This window comes from Volvox carteri (assembly GCF_000143455.1).
Source record: "Volvox carteri f. nagariensis unplaced genomic scaffold VOLCAscaffold_99, whole genome shotgun sequence".
In the NCBI taxonomy this organism is placed as follows: domain Eukaryota; kingdom Viridiplantae; phylum Chlorophyta; class Chlorophyceae; order Chlamydomonadales; family Volvocaceae; genus Volvox; species Volvox carteri.
In genome coordinates this window covers 155,881-174,388 of record NW_003307642.1, presented here as the reverse complement: position 1 = coordinate 174,388, position 18,508 = coordinate 155,881, and the positions used below count along the sequence as shown (strand labels likewise).

General features: G+C 56.4%; 2 protein-coding genes across 2 annotated transcripts in view; both read right to left on the bottom strand.

Annotated features, from left to right (window-relative positions):
• Positions 1–176: 176 nt before the first annotated feature.
• Positions 177–5,622, bottom strand: VOLCADRAFT_99925 (uncharacterized protein; the record flags this gene model as incomplete). The annotated part of the gene is made up of 14 exons (XM_002958576.1): positions 177–356; positions 765–895; positions 1,125–1,432; positions 1,634–1,671; positions 1,893–2,133; positions 2,807–2,969; positions 3,104–3,201; positions 3,358–3,567; positions 3,764–3,847; positions 3,972–4,102; positions 4,284–4,427; positions 4,555–4,751; positions 5,243–5,394; positions 5,501–5,622. 14 exons carry the CDS (start codon positions 5,620–5,622, stop codon positions 177–179), a joined length of 2,199 nt encoding a protein of 732 aa, XP_002958622.1.
• Positions 5,623–8,427: 2,805 nt separating this feature from the next.
• Positions 8,428–18,508, bottom strand: part of VOLCADRAFT_108226 (uncharacterized protein) — a 16,002-nt gene continuing 5,921 nt past the window's right edge. The window contains exons 5-16 of the mRNA XM_002958575.1: positions 14,396–14,547; positions 13,502–13,698; positions 13,231–13,374; positions 12,919–13,049; positions 12,711–12,794; positions 12,305–12,514; positions 12,051–12,148; positions 11,754–11,916; positions 10,840–11,080; positions 9,916–10,141; positions 9,366–9,496; positions 8,428–9,120 (exon numbers count right to left, since the gene is read on the bottom strand). Coding sequence (XP_002958621.1) covers positions 8,968–9,120; positions 9,366–9,496; positions 9,916–10,141; positions 10,840–11,080; positions 11,754–11,916; positions 12,051–12,148; positions 12,305–12,514; positions 12,711–12,794; positions 12,919–13,049; positions 13,231–13,374; positions 13,502–13,698; positions 14,396–14,547 — 1,930 coding nt within the window. The 3' untranslated portion in view covers positions 8,428–8,967. The remainder of the gene's footprint in view (positions 9,121–9,365; positions 9,497–9,915; positions 10,142–10,839; positions 11,081–11,753; positions 11,917–12,050; positions 12,149–12,304; positions 12,515–12,710; positions 12,795–12,918; positions 13,050–13,230; positions 13,375–13,501; positions 13,699–14,395; positions 14,548–18,508) is intronic.

Genomic DNA, 18,508 nt, shown 5'->3' with positions numbered 1-18,508 from the left:
CAGGCCCTCCCGGCGACCGCTTTTGATGTAATTATATACAGCCCGGAGGCCGGAAAGCGCTGACAGGCATGCATCATTCACCTATGACGAATTGAATTCCCGAGGGACTTCATCCTCCCACCGGTGCGACGCCCCCTACCTCCAAGCGGACGGCGATAGATTTAGGAAAGACCTAACTAAAAATTCTCCCCAGCCAACAGACGACGGCCGCCCCTGGACTTGATGCAGCTGTCCCGTTCCGCTGGGGTTGCCCTGGAGGCGCAGTCGCCGCAGGACCAGCCGCCCAGTGTTGTGGTGGTCACACACTTGAAGCAGGTGGCGCGGGCCGCAGCAGAATCGGACAGTGATGCCGTCACCTGCACGCAGAGGAGTGGGTGTTGGGTATACATGTGGGAGGTCGCAGGCTTGCTGCCGCTTGCTACACCCACAACATCAGGGACTTGGTGTACGCCCTTTCTCCGTTCACAAAGTACCTGAACAGCGATATATTAGCAGTTCTGTGGCCGTGACTGGCAAGGACCTGTGTCACCATTGCCATCAGCGAGACCCGAATTGCCAGCAAAGCCACTCAAAGGCCAGTTCATATAAGTGCTTTCTGTGCGGCCGCCCTAGCGCTCGCATCCGCAGTCGGCTCTAAACAGGAGCAAAGCCCCCCACACCAGCCCGCATCGATTCTTGGCCCCGCTGCCGTGCCCTGTCTCTAACGTCCCGTCCACAGACCCGTACCCAGCCCTGCGCCTGCCGCAAGCTTCAATCCTCCTTACCGCCATGCAGTTGTAACAGTCCCAGGGGTTGGAGACGCCCTTGACACAGGAGATGCAGTCCCGGGCGCGCGTCGGGTCGTTAGCCACCAGGGCGGGAGCTGAGCAGTACTGGGAGCAGCTCCAGTCCGCGCCTAAGGTCGGGGTTTGGCGGCCGCCGTTGGATGGGCAGGAGGCGAGGTAAGACAGGGTTCGAGGGGCACGGTGTGCTGCAGTCCACGAGGTCCTTAGACCCACATGGGAATTTCAATTCACCCTTAAGGCCACACAAACTCCTCACGTAGCAAGTAGCACAACGTTCCCTTTAGCACATAACGTGATTGCCCTGAATGAAGGGACAGCGGTGTCTAAACTCGGTCTTACCCTTAAGAGCCGTGGGTGGAACGCACTCCGTAAAGCAGATGCCCTGTATGGTGGGGTCTGTTACTCCGTTGCTGCACGAGAAGCACCGATATGGGTCCTGACCAATGCTGCGCATCGCCCCCACACACGAGCGGCAGGCGTCAGGGGCTGTATAGGTCGATTGGCTGCACTGCTGGCAGGCATAGTCCGTGGGGGAGCAGCTGGCCAGGGGAGGTGGCGGCGGGGACTGGGAGGGGGGAGAGGACGGCCTAGGAGGTGGTGAGGGCGGCGGGGAGAGGCTGGGGGACGGTGAGGGCGGCGGGAAGGGGCTGGGAGATGGCGAGGGCGGCTTGGGGGAGGGCGGAGGAGACGGTGGAGGAGACGGCGGAGGGGATGGCGAGGGTGAGGGTGACGGCGACGGGGGAGGCGAGGGTGCGGGCGAAGGCGGCGAGGGAGAGGGCGGTGGTGAGGGCGGAGCTGGTAAGTTGGAGGGGCTGCATGTACCAGCGCAGAATCCGCTCCACGCGCACCCGCTCCGTTGGAGGCCTTGCTCCAGATCCGTAAGGCCCTGCACCGGCAAAAGGAGTGTGGCATTTAGCGTTGTCGGGGGCGGACATGGCAACAGGGGTAAGGGCACAGGGCTGGATGAAGGGGTGTTTCGAAGCTTAGGCGAACTAGGTGGCTTCGCAACTGCTTAGATCCATCCAACATACGCCGCCACGGCCGTATCGGATGCACGGGCGGAGGAAAGCACGCCCCAGCTCCGCCAGCCTCTTCCCACCCACCCACCGCCAGCGCCGCTGTGAACCCTGCATTGAAGTCCAGCGCCACCTCGTTCTTCATGTAGTCCCGGCGGTTGTCCACGTAGCTGTCATCGCGACCCGGTCCCCCCACCAGCGCCCCCGCCAGCACGCTGGGGTTGGGGCCGGCAGCGTCCAGCGCTGTCCAGTCGCAGGTGATGGCGTAGCTGGGGTTGCAGCTGGAGCTGCGGTGGTGGGGCTTCTCAGGCGCCTTGTGCGAGGTCGTGGGCCTGAGCAAGGAGGGGTAGAACCAGGCAAGCGACCTCAAAAGCAGATATGTGCAATAGGCGAAGGTACCGAGACATACATAATGTCAGATAGGTGAAACGCAGCAATTTGCTGCAATTTGGGCAGCCATGGGGCTTAGGGTTACATGCATAGCCGAGAGATCCCGCAATCGAGACCTGTGAGGGTCGCGATCCTTCCAACGGTGAAAGGTATATTTCCAAGTCGATGGACGGTGGTGACCTGGGATGAGCCGACCAGGAAGGGACTTAGGCCGCCGTCGATTCGGCTGGTTCCGTTGGATGCAAGTGGTGGGTGCGGAACCTGAGCGAACCACTGAGAAGTTGACAAGGGTGACTAGATGAAGATGCCCCGTAATACCGGGGAAGGCAGGGTTATGCCGGATAGCGGCCACGGGTGAAGATATGCCCCCCTGTCCCACACATCATACATAGCGCCGCAAATTGGGCAGCCATGGGTCTTCTGCTCACAGTAATCCTCTGGCCAAGTGACAGCCGCCTGGCCCCAAACCGAGAACGGCGCCTCCTGAATGCACACTACTCCCACTTTCCCTTCAATCAAGAAATTTTCGCAGAATGCCCACCAGAACGCAGTAGAGCGCCCAACCACGCATATTCTATTGGTTCAAAAGGCCGCTCGGACCCACAATCAACTCACTTGTACCCCACCACAAAGGACTGGCTCTGCGGGTTGGTACCCAGCATGTACGAAACCTGGTTCTTGGCCCAGCAGATGCGACTGGCCCGAGCTGCTGACGTCAGCGCCGCGCCTCCGCCGCCGTCACTGCGCGCCGCTGCCAGCGCCACCAGCGCCACATTGGCTGCGGGGCGGGGAGGGGACCAGAATGAGGGCAAGAAGGGGAGGGAGGTAGCTAGCCTGGCAGCCTTGTTTGATGAGGTGCCGGACAGATCAGCTGGACTGATCTTCCCGGGTTACCCCGCCGCGTCCGCCCACCTGCATATCTTGCACTGCCCCAGTCGCTGTACCAGGCCAGGCCCCCGGGGGTCATGCAGGGTGTGGCGCCAGTGCTGCAGGCGCCACTGCCAGTCCACCTGAGGGGGGCAGGAGGCGGGAAAGGCGGGCAGGGCGGGCAGGGGATTAGGATGGTGGAAGACTACGTTGACATACATGGGGTTGCTAGTGCTCACGTCACTCCCCATACTTCCCTCCCCAACCCAACTTCCCTCCCCGAGACTTCTGGTTCATACCTTGTCAGCAGTCGGTTGACGAAGTCGTCGTAGCTGGCCACGTAGGTCGCCCCACCCGCCCCGGTGTCCCGGAGCAGCAGCGCCGCAGCAGCTGCCACGTTGTCCCAGGACAAGTCCAGGTTCGCGTACTTGGTGGCGTCCCAGAGCGAGGGCGCGGCATTACAAGCGGCACTGGCAGTCAAGCTCATGGCGCCACCGTCCACATCCGCCCTGAAGGCACGGGGGAAGGCGGGAGGACATGGGGACGACGGTGCCAAAGAGTGGTAGGCTCCATGCTCTCAGTGATCTTGTAAGGCCCCCGCCTACCCCGTGTGGATGACTGCAGTGGATGCCGTAGACTGTAATCCTCTTCAACCCCACCTCCCCCACCTCCCCCTCGTCCCCCTTGCATCTCCCCCCTAGCCACCTGCACAACCAGGCTGCAGCCCAGGCCAGGTCATCATTGTAGCTGGAGCTGGGGTAGGCGTTGGAGCCGGAAGTAGGACCCCACCTGGAGGTGTACGACAACGGTAGTTACGGGGATTGAGTTCAGCTCAATCTTGGAAATGTTAGGTCAAGGAGATGGACATGCACAATTTGAGGGCTTTTGGTCCACCGAAAAGCAGCCCACTCACGTGTTTTTGATCGTCTTTGCGAACTCGAACAGTTGTTTTGCCCGGCTGAGCAACGTGGCCGCCCGTGTGGGGTTCGAGTAGGCGCCCGGGCGCTTCAGAAGAAGAGACACACCCGCCAGCGTGGCAACAGCCTGCATATGCCAGGGGCCAGGTCGGAAAGCTAAACGGGCGTACGGGAGAGCTGAAAACTGGGAGAGGAGATTGGGGACTGCTCGTATCCAGACTAGCCATCCAGGCAATCACTGCCACAAACGCGGCCATCGGTCGGTGTGCAGCAAGGCCACGGTCATCAAGGGCTTGTTTTTCACCCACCTCCCCCACAATGTCTGCACCTCGGCCCCCTGCGGCTGTGATGACATGCACGGGCCTCCATCCAGGCGAGCCCTGCGACCCGCCCTGCGCCTGCTGCTCGGGGCGACCCCACCAGGTGTTGTGATCGGTGTCAACATCTCCAACCTGGCGGGGGCAATGAGGGGGCCTATATGTATCTGGCGCGGAGCAGTTAGTCGTTCTTGGTGGTTCCCAGCGATCACCTGACATTTGCAGTTCCCCAGCCCCGTCGTGATTCCCGGGTACTGCTTACCTGGGCCACAAAGGCGTTGGCGGAGGGGGTGTCACTGGCCTGATAGTGGCACTTGAGGTAGTACGACGCAACCCAGTCCAGGTTCCGTACGGCGATATCCCACTGGCCAGCGGCGCGGTAGGCGGCCTCCCACGTCAGCACGCCGTACGACAGGAGGCTGGCGGATACACCCAGGGGCAGGTGCAGCTTCAGGTGATCTGAGGGGGCCAGCGGGGAACAAAAAGGGCCCGGGGAGCAATCCAGCGAAAATCGGTGGAAGGAACGTGCGAGGATAGGCTGCAGTATAGGGCTGGGGGTTGGGGATGCGGCTAAGGGTGCAAAGAAGTGGACGGACCATCTTGGACGCACAGCTTGGTCGCATTCACACAGGTACAGATATCAAGCAGGTATCAATCATAGGCGCCCTTCTTTGACACCGGCGCGGCCTGTCATCCGCGCTTGCATAGTGCGACGGTTGGACCTTAGTTTGGCAACACCCGCTTTTGAGTTTGGCTGCAAGATCGCTGCATTTGAAGAATCGTTACTCGGACTGCATGTGCCCGTTCCTAGCTTCTTAATAATGAGCAGGGGAAGACTACAACCGTGCTGAGTGATGAAGACTCCGCGTCTCCTTATCAGTACCCATGCTCCACGATGCTCTGCACCCGCCTTCAGCTGCAATCCAGAAACAGTGATGCCATATCCGTACCTCCGGCATCATACCAGCCGCCGGACAGATCCACCCCGATGCCGTTGGGACCAGTACCGTCAAGCAGGTGGCTCTTGTTGCGCCAACCGCCAGCCGCTTGGGAGGCGCGCGACCAGGTGGGCACGTCGCCCGACATCTGAGCTTCGTAAAACCTGGGTGCAGCCGCAAAGCCATAACATGATCTTATGGATAAGAATTATTGCATTAACACAAATGGCCATCCACGATGTTGTTCAGTTGCTGGCCATGCCCGCTTACTTGTAACTCAGGCCGAGGATTTGCGAAAAATTATGTTGCTGTGCCACAACATTGGAAACATGAAAGCACAATGCTGTAATTAGGCATACTAACAAAGAAGGGCGCAAAACCTTCAGCGCCATTCATGCGTCCTTTGGAGAAGTCTGGTAGCGCCACTATGGAAGATCTGTAGTTTATTTTTCCTCGCTCAATCTAGCAAAATAAATAGATCCGGATTAACTTAAGGCTTTATATAGTTCAATAAGTCCCCGTACGCTGTGTAGATTACGGTGCTGAGAGCTTCGGGGAGTCTTCGGCCGGACTTCTGAGCTACAACTGCCTTTATGACAAATGATAGACACATCCTTTCGAAAGAAGTTGAATAATTATATATTATAGTCACATAAATACTCAGTTTCACGTCCAGTGCGATGACTATTGCTTAGCACTCGTCTAAAGCCGGTTTTACTCTGTAACTTCCCTGTCCGTAATTTCTGATTAAACCTCAGAAAAAGTGCAGTTACTTTCATTTGGCTCCCAAAGGACATCAAACGTTTACAATGTAACATCGAGTGTGCTCAGTTCCATGCCGTGATCTGCAAGTTTCTGTTAAGAAGAGGACATCTACAGGACCTCAGAGGTTCACAGCACTGCGGGCTATGCTCTGAACCGCAAAAGAGCAGGTCCGTGGCGAGACACAATCCCAGTAGGTCACTGATTGTAAACCGAGGACAGTAGTTATGCCTTCCTATTTGGCGTCAGATTTAGCAATACCCGTACACTGCGGCATTTCCTAGCAGCCATCCTAGCGAGGCCATGTGTCCACATGCCTGAATGCAGCAACACCAGCACCAGTGCGTGCAAAATGGTAGGTCTGATTGACGGCAGGCAGGAGTTCAAAGCCATCTGCCGCACGCCGTTTGCACGTCGCTGGCGATCCGGGACATGCTCTCGCGCATGGGATGTAAACTGGCCTAACATGTGGTAGGGTTGTCTATTACACATTACGTGTGACACTATTCACATGTACGGACCGAATCTGTGCGGATCCCCGAACGACTTGAAGCAACCAGCCGGTGTGCACATGCATGCTTTGCAGCAGCTGTAGATCTACAGCAATAGTCCAGCTCTAGACTCTAGAGCTGCACTGCTTCCGCTAACAACGCTGGCGCTGCTGGCGGTGATGTGATTATTGTTAAAGCGCCACATAGCAGTTTGGTCGGTAAATGCAAAGGGCGATATTGCCGAAAGATGTCTGAGATGAGGAATGCAACAATATTCGCGAGAGGTGGGAAAAAGTGTACAAACCATCAACTGTCATCCCTGCCAACTGCGCCTTCCGCTTCGCAGTGCGTGACTGGGCGCTTCACCTACAGTGACGCACCCTGAGCGAACTGGCCGGCGAATCCTACACGCCGATGTATCTATCATTCATCCGTGTTTCCCCTCCAGCGCCCAAATGTGGTGAGAAAGCTCTCAACCCTTGCTTGATCCCTCTCCCCGTGGCAGAACGTGTTATGGCTCTGTAACATCTATGGCATACCGTGCGTTTGCCTAAGATCTGGAACCAGGGATAAAGATGAAGAGGCGAGGAGATTTGGAAGTAAGTAGATGAACACGAGTTATTATCGCCTAAATAAGATCCCATCTATAGGAGGGCACATACTAGCGTGTTTTAGTTTTTTGTGCATATATAAATGCTTATATACGTATATACGTACATAAAGAAATATTGTATATGTGCACGTGCGTATGTATGCGCCTGCAATCCTTTTATAAAAGACAGGCCGCGGCCACCATTTTGTTGTTCATGCGTTGCGCAGGCCGAAGCGGGTACAATAGTACGTTGGAGGACCGCCCTCCAGTGTTCTAAAAAGTGGTTACTAATGACAAAGCGGTTACTTCCGGAAGGTAGTCGTCACTAGGAAGATTTTGGAGTTACCTGCACGTAACCAGGGGTGGTCGCCCGGGAGTTGGGCCTCAGACCCCAGGGAGTGACAATCGCCTGAAAACGATTTTACACTTAGATAAAAATCTGTGATAGTTCGCTGAGTTCGGCTCGGGTTGCCGTACGTAGAGTCGAAGTTGATGAAAGCTTGCCTTTGATAAGCAATTCAGTATTCTATGGACTAATAATGGCTTAATACTGAAAATGACACAACCACGGTTGCAAAGCCTCGTAGCACAGGATGTTGTTAAGAGAGCCCTCGCGATGTGGGTGTTACGAAACACAGACGGCAATGCCGCGGCACTGGGGCACGTGTATGTGCGGAGTGACGGCACCGGAAAACAAATTTGTAAGGTGGTTACGAAAGAAAACTCTCACAGTAACCACTTCGTCACTGACAGATTACCGGGGCAAAACCGTTTAAACACAACACTGCCGCCTTCCTGCAGCCTGCTGCAGATGCCGGTATAATTGTTGCTGCTGCCGCTGACGTTGGCAGAGAACATCTGTGGTTGTGAACCTGGGGCCAAGCAGTTGCGTGAATTTGTTCATGGGCCTATGTACACATGCCCACTGAGCCTAATCCACACAACCCGTGTACGCAGCAGGCGCAAGTGTGCAGGCACGCCTAGAACCAATATGCATTGGCAGCTAACAAAAACAACGAGTGTGATCAACATTGTCAATAAATGGACATTGACAATTGCCCGCAATAGACGCATGGAGATGATGAAAGCTGCAGTCCGAATTCCGGGAGGACCACATGCACGACTAGATGGGATAGCAGATACCCCCATCTAGGATGGTTAGCGGTTGGCAATAAGCTCCGAAAGCAAAGCGCCACATCGCGCGTGCACATGATAGCCAGGGCCCTTCGACCATGCATTTGACCCAAAAGGAGCGCCACAGCTTTGGTCCTTCAATTAACGAGGGTCGCTTGCTACCTTAACGAGGGTCGCTTGCTACCTGATCACGGGTAATAATGAATTCCCAACTACCAGCACAATGGATGGAGGCCAGCCAACCTGCATGCTGCACCGCACCAGGTACCTGCAAGCGTACATCACCTGCTGGATGCTGGCCCCGGCCACGTATGGTAATACCTGCCTGTCATTCAGGGCAGCATCACCTGCTGCCTATGCTACCGGTACAAACACCTTCCAGAAGCACGATCTATAATATTATATCTTAGCTTTGTGCAAAGGCACCGAGACGCCAGGCTACCTATGGTTCAGTATGTACACGAAAAAGGGGGAAATGCACGATGATGATGCAGCACACATGAGAATGGTAGGAAGGATGCACGGATGTACTAACAACACGTGGTTTCACTGCATTCGTACTGCAGTGTAGATGTCTTTGCAGTGTGTTCTGCCTTCTGATGTGTGATGGGATCCAGCAGATCGCCATGCATGCATGCATGCATTCAATTATCTGTGTGTTAAACTCGCTCATAGCATTATGCATTATGCCGACGTGTCTTCCCATACGAAGCGCCGCCGCTATGCTCGTAGTCCTGGCCTGCACCAGCATCGACTCATCATCCGCCCCTGGACTTGATGCAGCTGTCCCGTTCCGCTGGGGTTGCCCTGGAGGCGCAGTCCCCGCAGGACCAGCCGCCCAGTGTTGTGGTGGTCACACACTTGAAGCAGGTGGCGCGGGCCGCAGCAGAATCGGACAGTGATGCCGTCACCTGCACGCAGAGGAGTGGAGGTCGTGGTTCGGGCGATTTCTGTGCACAGGACCGTTTAATAGGTTTGGCGTACGCGGCATGTCATCAGGCTTACGCGAACTAAGCCCAGAATTCGTAATCCATATGATAAGCCCGTTCACAAATGAAGTCAAGCTGACCACCAAGCTGCTGGTGAGACCGAAACACGGACACAAAGCCTTCGTAGTTCCTAGGTAGCCTGTATACCGCCACCACACCAAGCTTACCGCCATGCAATTGTAGCAGTCCCAGGCATTAGAGACGCCCGTGAGGCACGAAACACACTCGCGGGACTTGGCAGCGTCGGTTCCCACGAAATTGGGGTCCGCACAGTAGGAGTTGCAGCTCCAGTCAATGCCTAAAGAGCACACGTACCCCGGGGGAAATGCCCGACATTAACTCAGGGCTTTAATGCTTTTGAGTTTGAGGGCGGCGCCCGGGGAGCAGCAGGGAGGACAGATGTACCGGCAAAACCACAAGGCATGATTGTGTTCGGTCCAAAAACAGAAGCGGTGATGGGAATGAATGGTACGCTGCGTGCAGTAGCCAACTGGAGAGCAGGAGCAGCCGTAGCCATAGCGACCGCAGCAAATAAACGCAACGATAGCAGCAGTGGTGGCGGCAACAGACACAGTGAGTCGGCACGTGTAGCAGCTCCCGGCTCTCGTGCAATGCGGCCCAGCTAGGCCCCAGCTTTCAGCTCTCAGGACCCCAACGCCTGGCAACCTGTGAAGCTCCCACATGCACCCTAAGGAGCTCATGGATGAGATGTCTTACCCTTAAGAGCCGTGGGTGGAACGCACTCCGTAAAGCAGATGCCCTGTATGGTGGGGTCTGTTACTCCGTTGCTGCACGAGAAGCACCGATATGGGTCCTGACCAATGCTGCGCATCGCCCCCACACACGAGCGGCAGGCGTCAGGGGCTGTATAGGTCGATTGGCTGCACTGCTGGCAGGCGTAGTCCGTGGGGGAGCAGCTGGCCAGGGGAGCTGGAGGCGGAGACTGGGAGGGGGGAGAGGACGGCTTGGGAGGTGATGAGGGCGGCGGGGAGGGGCTGGGGGACGGTGAGGGCGGCGGGGAGGGGCTGGGAGATGGTGAGGGCGGCTTGGGTGAGGGCGGAGGAGGGGACGGCCTGGGTGGTGGTGACGGAGCTGGCTTCGCTGGTGGAGGAGGGGACTGTTTGGGTGGTGGGGACGGAGCTGGCTTGGGTGGCGGAGGGGGGAATGGCTTGGGTGGTGGGGACGGGGATGGGCCAGGAGGGGGCCTGGGGGAAGGCGGAGACGGGGCTGGCTTGGGCGGAGGCGGGGTGGGTGGGGGTGAGGGTGGGGGTAGCTTAGGCGGCGGTGAGGGCGGAGCTGGGGAGTTGGAGGGGCTGCATGTACCAGCGCAGAATCCGCTCCACGAGCACCCACTCCGTTGGAGGCCTTGCTCCAGATCCGTAAGGCCCTGCGCCGGCAAACGGAGTGTGGCATTTATCGTTGTCCGGGGGGGGGAGATGGCAACAGGGGTAAGGGCACAGGGCTGGATGAAGGGGTGTTTCGAAGCTTAGGCGAACTAGGTGGTTTCGCAGCTGCTTAGATCCATCCAACATACGCCGCCACGGCAGTATTCTGAGTGCAAACACGACGCGCGAGGAACTTTGGATGCACGGGCGGAGGAAAGCACGCCCCAGCTGCGCCAGCCTCTTCCCACCCACCCACCGCCAGCGCCGCTGTGAACCCTGCATTGAAGTCCAGCGCCACCTCGTTCTTCATGTAGTCCCGGCGGTTGTCCACGTAGCTGTCATCACGACCCGGTCCCCCCACCAGCGCCCCCGCCAGCACGCTGGGGTTGGGGCCGGCAGCGTCCAGCGCTGTCCAGTCGCAGGTGATGGCGTAGCTGGGGTTGCAGCTGGAGCTGCGGTGGTGGGGCTTCTCAGGCGCCTTGTGCGAGGTCGTGGGCCTGAGCAAGGAGGGGAAGAACCAGGCAAGCGACCTCAAAGGCAGATATGTGCAATAGGCGAAGGTACCGAGACATACATAATGTCAGCTAGGTGAAACGCAGCAATTTGCAGCAATTTGGGCAGCCATGGGGCTTAGGGTTACATGCATAGCCGAGAGATCCCGCAATCGAGACCTGTGAGGGTCGCGATCCTTCCAACGGTGAAAGGTATATTTCCAAGTCGATGGACGGTGGTGACCTGGGATGAGCCGACCAGGAAGGGACTTAGGCCGCCGTCGATTCGGCTGGTTCCGTTGGATGCAAGTGGTGGGTGCGGAACCTGAGCGAACCACTGAGAAGTTGACAAGGGTGACTAGATGAAGATGCCCCGTAATACCGGGGAAGGCAGGGTTATGCCGGATAGCGGCCACGGGTGAAGATATGCCCCCCTGTCCCACACATCATACATAGCGCCGCAAATTGGGCAGCCATGGGTCTTCTGCTCACAGTAATCCTCTGGCCAAGTGACAGCCGCCTGGCCCCAAACCGAGAACGGCGCCTCCTGAATGCACACTACTCCCACTTTCCCTTCAATCAAGAAATTTTCGCAGAATGCCCACCAGAACGCAGTAGAGCGCCCAACCACGCATATTCTATTGGTTCAAAAGGCCGCTCGGACCCACAATCAACTCACTTGTACCCCACCACGAAGGACTGGCTCTGCGGGTTGGTACCCAGCATGTACGAAACCTGGTTCTTGGCCCAGCAGATGCGACTGGCCCGAGCTGCTGACGTCAGCGCCGCGCCTCCGCCGCCGTCACTGCGCGCCGCTGCCAGCGCCACCAGCGCCACATTGGCTGCGGGGCGGGGAGGGGACCAGAATGAGGGCAAGAAGGGGAGGGAGGTAGCTAGCCTGGCAGCCTTGTTTGATGAGGTGCCGGACAGATCAGCTGGACTGATCTTCCCGGGTTACCCCGCCGCGTCCGCCCACCTGCATATCTTGCACTGCCCCAGTCGCTGTACCAGGCCAGGCCCCCGGGGGTCATGCAGGGTGTGGCGCCAGTGCTGCAGGCGCCACTGCCAGTCCACCTGAGGGGGGCAGGAGGCGGGAAAGGCGGGCAGGGCGGGCAGGGGATTAGGATGGTGGAAGACTACGTTGACATACATGGGGTTGCTAGTACTCACGTTACTCCCCATACTTCCCTCCCCAACCCAACTTCCCTCCCCGAGACTTCTGGTTCATACCTTGTCAGCAGTCGGTTGACGAAGTCGTCGTAGCTGGCCACGTAGGTCGCCCCACCCGCCCCGGTGTCCCGGAGCAGCAGCGCCGCAGCAGCTGCCACGTTGTCCCAGGACAAGTCCAGGTTCGCGTACTTGGTGGCGTCCCAGAGCGAGGGCGCGGCATTACAAGCGGCACTGGCAGTCAAGCTCATGGCGCCACCGTCCACATCCGCCCTGAAGGCACGGGGGAAGGCGGGAGGACATGGGGACGACGGTGCCAAAGAGTGGTAGGTTCCATGCTCTCAGTGATCTTGTAAGGCCCCCGCCTACCCCGTGTGGATGACTGCAGTGGATGCCGTAGACTGTAATCCTCTTCAACCCCACCTCCCCCACCTCCCCCTCGTCCCCCTTGCATCTCCCCCCTAGCCACCTGCACAACCAGGCTGCAGCCCAGGCCAGGTCATCATTGTAGCTGGAGCTGGGGTAGGCGTTGGAGCCGGAAGTAGGACCCCACCTGGAGGTGTACGACAACGGTAGTTACGGGGATTGAGTTCAGCTCAATCTTGGAAATGTTAGGTCAAGGAGATGGACATGCACAATTTGAGGGCTTTTGGTCCACCGAAAAGCAGCCCACTCACGTGTTTTTGATCGTCTTTGCGAACTCGAACAGTTGTTTTGCCCGGCTGAGCAACGTGGCCGCCCGTGTGGGGTTCGAGTAGGCGCCCGGGCGCTTCAGAAGAAGAGACACACCCGCCAGAGTGGCAACAGCCTGCATATGCCAGGGGGCAGGTCGGAAAGCTAAACGGGCGTACGGGAGAGCTGAAAACTGGGAGAGGAGATTGGGGACTGCTCGTATCCAGACTAGCCATCCAGGCAATCACTGCCACAAACGGGGCCATCAGTCAGTGTGCAGCAAGGCCACAGTCATGAAGGGCTTGTCTCTCACGCACCTCCCCCACAATGTCTGCACCTCGGCCCCCTGCGGCTGTGATGACATGCACGGGCCTCCATCCAGGCGAGCCCTGCGACCCGCCCTGCGCCTGCTGCTCGGGGCGACCCCACCAGGTGTTGTGATCGGTGTCAACATCTCCAACCTGGCGGGGGCAATGAGGGGGCCTATATGTATCTGGCGCGGAGCAGTTAGTCGTTCTTGGTGGTTCCCAGCGATCACCTGACATTTGCAGTTCCCCAGCTCCGTCGTGATTCCCGGGTACTGCTTACCTGGGCCACAAAGGCGTTGGCGGAGGGGGTGTCACTGGCCTGATAGTGGCACTTGAGGTAATACGACGCAACCCAGTCCAGGTTCCGTACGGCGATATCCCACTGGCCCGCAGCGCGGTAGGCGGCCTCCCACGTCAGCACGCCGTACGACAGGAGGCTGGCGGATACACCCAGGGGCAGGTGCAGCTTCAGGTGATCTGAGGGGGCCAGCGGGGAGCAGAAAGGGCCCGGGGAGGAGGGCCCGGGCGGGAGTCAGATTGCAACTAGCCGCCGGAGGCGATTGCTGCAAGGGTACATGGTTTTGTGTGTTAGGGTGCGAAACATTGCGTGTCATTGCATGTAGTTGCCGCTAAATTTGGGGTCGTCTCGATTACACATGCATGTACGCAGCCAGGAGGAGAGGGGGGCCGCTGCTGCAGTGTGCATGTGTGTTCCCTAGAGAAACGCAATGGGCGTTGATACGAGCAGGCAACCTGTGCTGTGGAAATGTGTGAAGACCTGTAGCCATCGCAAACGAAAATGCACATGGAGCCAGGCGAGCTGGCATTTGAGAAACCAGGAAACCAAATGATTAGCTATATCGAATATTTTAACAGTATTCAGGATTTTAAGGTGTTCAGCAACTCTTCAAATAGCATTCATCCGAGAGGAGCCGCAATAATGGTATTATACCACCATTATAATAATGGTGGGGCTGAGAAAGCTAATTCAATAGATCTTGCACGAGTAGATGACGGATGAAATTAGATTATTACAGACACAAATAAAATAAACTGTGAACTAGCCCACATCATTTCCCATGGATGTGAAATAATGTGGATTGGTCAGATTGGTCCGTACTTCACGTCAATAACGGAATGTGCTCCAGTCCAGCAGATTGACGCAGTCCCTTACCTCCGGCATCATACCAGCCGCCGGACAGATCCACCCCGATGCCGTTGGGACCAGTACCGTCAAGCAGGTGGCTCTTGTTGCGCCACCCGCCAGCCGCTTGGGAGGCGCGCGACCAGGTGGGCACGTCGCCCGACATCTGAGCTTCGTAAAACCTGGGTGCAGTGTTAAGGTCTAGTAAAAGGCGCTTGTCAAAAGGATTAACGAACGGAAGGGCGGGAAGCTGCCTGCTTTACTGCAGGCGAGAGTGTCCGAAACGCCCGTAGAATCTGGTGGCACGTCTCAAGTCTTAAAAAAAGAAAATCATCTTATGCACGAGTAATCTCTTATTTAATATGTCTTACCTATAGCTTAGGGCAAGGACTTGAGAGAAGTTATGTTGCTGCGCCACGCCAAATTGAGCACATAATAAACAGTACATCAGCGCAAGGCAAAGCCGTAAAGAGGTGCGCCAAATTGTTGCCTCCATTATTGTTTGTTAGCTAATGTCCACGGTAGCGTCGCTAATGGTTACGCAGGCTACCATAACCTTTACCCCGCCGTGCTGGTAGCAAACACTGGAGGCTACCTCCTAGTTATTATGCAAATAAGTTGTTTCTCCGTTTTTGATCCGGTACGAGTCACGTACCTTTCAGAGCTTCCACGCATCTTCCACAAAACGTACGCGCAAGAAGATCATAAGCCGTAAAGCATGTCAAACATACAGCGTTGATGCATTCTGGGGGTTCTATAAAGTCAGCACATGCACCTAACCAATGAATGTCACGCATACATGCTCCCTATCTAACCGTATATAATGCTTAGTCATGGACTCTTACGCCGCAGGCTTCCAACTGTGAAATGATCCGCAAGGCAAAAGAAGTGCCTTATTGGAGTTGTGCAAGCTGATCTAGAAGTTACCTGGCCAGTATGTTTATGCCAGGAAGGTGCAGCAGGTTGTCCGCCCGCAACTCCGGAATGCGCACAGGTATTGCCTTGCTATAATATCCAACATATTAGCCAGGAAGCGAAGGAAGCGATAAAAATGTGCCCATCGGGCTGTAATACATGCTGGCAATAATTGTACTTATGAGTTTTAATGAACTTTAGAGTATGCATGCCTAGAACGTATCCCTTATGGCGGCTTGTAATTTGAATGTTCGATTTGCGTTGCAACCGAAAATGCCACAGGTGAAAAAAGAAAGGGGGATGAAAGTGGAAAGACTTGAACGCTCACTAGGCACACCCTGTCATCCCTCGAGCGCAGAGTTTAAAGCAGACGTTTTAAGCTGGCGGAACTGACATGCCGCGCCAGGGAGTTGTCCTAGAAGGGCTGAGGCTGCCCTGGCTGCGCAGCCAGGGCAGCCATGCAGGCATGCCTCTGCAACCTGCAACATGCAGCTGTGTCACCAGACGTCTGTGCATATACTGTCCCAATCGGGTCAGCATACGCCACAGCTCTCGATTTGTTAAACCTGAAAATATCTTCCAGTCGTCAGAGCATTGGACGGCTGCCTTCCGGTTCAATCCCTTAGGAGATGACAATTTTATGTGCCTGCGCAGCAGCCACGGCAGGCGCACTTCCAGAGCGGTCGTGTTCCATCATGTTTTATAAGCATTTCCTTGCGGTACTGATGTTGACATGCAGAACGAAATGACGCTTGTCAAGGCCCTTGCTTCCCCACTGCCAGCCACCTGCAGGCCTGTCACCGGTTCGGTGGGATGCAATAGGGTTATATGTATGCTGTTACAGGGTGGTATAGCTTCACCAGCGGCCCCCTTTCCCGAGGCAGTTCCCTGCTACAGGGGCGCCCTAATCCGTTCACCCCATCCGACTTCAGAATGTATTCGTTGGGTTCAGCAACCCACCACCAGCATCCAACCAAATCTAGCGGATCAACGGCGCCTCAACTTAGTTCCTGGTCAGCGCTCAAGAAGATTTTATCACGTCCTACACCGTCCATAAGATGGGGGCCCACCTCCCATTTCAACACATCTCAAACACCCGAGAAGTCGGCAGGCGGATATGAACCCGGACACTCCGGGAGCAGAAGTCAGGCCTTAACCTCTGCCAGCCGCCTGCGTTAACTCTCAGATCGTCACCAGGGGTTCGCACGTGGCCCCCCACCGTACTACTGATCTGGCCCAATGTTGCTTATGTGCCCAGTGCTGATGGGATGGGCAGTGTTCAACATGGTATGAACGATCCAGGGTTAGATATCAACTGGGGGTCGGTCAGAGAGAGGTGAAAAATCCACAGATCCAAGATGGGGATGCAGATATGGCTGGGTAAGGATGTGGATGTGGCCAGGACTTGCAGGCGGCACGCAAGGATGACACTAACCTGGAGCAGTGGCACGACTGGCTAGATGTATATGGTCCCCTGCCCGCCTGCCGTAAGCTGGGCATTCAGGCGCTGCATCAGCTAACGCGCAGGAATGTGCACACTATGGCCTGCGTGAAGGAGTTAACCGAGGAGTACATAGTTTTTAAGGACGGAAACATGTCTGCGCTGCAGCTTGGACTGCAGGAGCTTTACGGACACCTCGATGCAGTGCATTTGGAGATCGAGCAGCTCAAGGCCGACAAGTGGCCGGTTGCAGCATGTGGATCGCGAGCTGCGCGAGGCAAGGGACCAGTTGTACAAGGAAGCTGCGAGGCATCAGAATGGGTATGAGGTGGTGGACCTTATAAAGCGGGTTTATGCCGAGGGTAAAATCTGGCTTTGTCATGGGAGTACATTTACAGCTTGTGGAAGACTTTGGTTCTTCCCCTACATTGTCACGACATTTTAGCGTCACGTTCATTTTACCGTCTTTTATCATCGTCTTAGGTTATAATCGGTGTGAATACGCGAATTTCGTGTATAATCGCGTAAGGTGTTTGGTTCTTATCTTACACTTCGCTGATCGACAGGAGGGTAGGCAACTGGCCTCAATCCTAACCACCCCTTGGTCTCAATCCGAAAGTGTAAACTCAATCCAAGGGGTCTCAATCTCAATCCCCTGTTGTGTCAATCTCAATCCCCTGTTGTGTCAATCTCAATCCCCTGTTGTGTCAATCTCAATCCCCTGTTGTGTCAATCTCAATCCCCTGTTGTGTCAATCTCAATCCCCTGTTGGTCTATCTCAATCCCCCCGTGAGGCAATCTCAATCCCCTCATAGGGCAATCTCAATCCCCTCGTGGTCAATCTCAATCCCTTTGAGGTTTCTATCCCAAACCCTCCCACGTCAAGCTGACCAGCTGAAGGTTGCCTCCAAGTCGTTTAGCGCATATTATTATCTCATAGACTGGGCAAAGTCGAGCATTTTGCAAGCAGGGTATCCATTTTAACACAGGCAGGTTGGCAGGCGGTTCATTCTACAAGCATCGTACGACACTAAAGGGCCGCATCGACTTATCTGGCCCCGTACCGTTCCGAACAACGGCGCGCACACACACACCCTACGAATGAACAACAATCATGCTGCGGGGGGGGGGGGGCGCGTTGTTGACCCAACCCGCGAAGCTAGTTGCGCATGCCGTCAGCGCACAGTCCCCGATGCCCCTCCTTATTCACGTTACGGCACAAACGGCGACAAAAGCGTACAGGTAGGCAGGCGGTTCATTCTACAAGCATCGTACGACACTAAAGGGCCGCATCGACTTATCTGGCCCCGTACCGTTCCGAACAACGGCGCGCACACACACACCCTACGAATGCACAACAATCATGCTGCGGGGGGGGGGGGGGCCCGCGTTGTTGCCCCAACCCGCGAAGCTAGTCGCGCATGCCGTCAGCGCACAGTCCCCGACGCCCCTCCTTATTCACGTTACGGCACAAACGGCGACAAAAGTGTACAGGTAGGCAGGCGGTTCATTCTACAAGCATCGTACGACACTAAAGGGCCGCATTGAACAACGGCACACACGCACAATCTCCGAATGCACAACGCCTAGATCATGCTGCGAGGGGGCGCGTTGTTGCCCCAACCCATGTAGCCTGCCATGCATGCCGTCAGCGCCCCGCCACTCTCACGTACAAACGGCGACGTTGCATCGAACGAGGCAGTAGCCTCTCGACCGGAAGGCCAACAGGTCATGCGTTGTGGGGCACTTTCTTGTACCTCGGCCGACCGCGGGTGCTGTGTCCGACC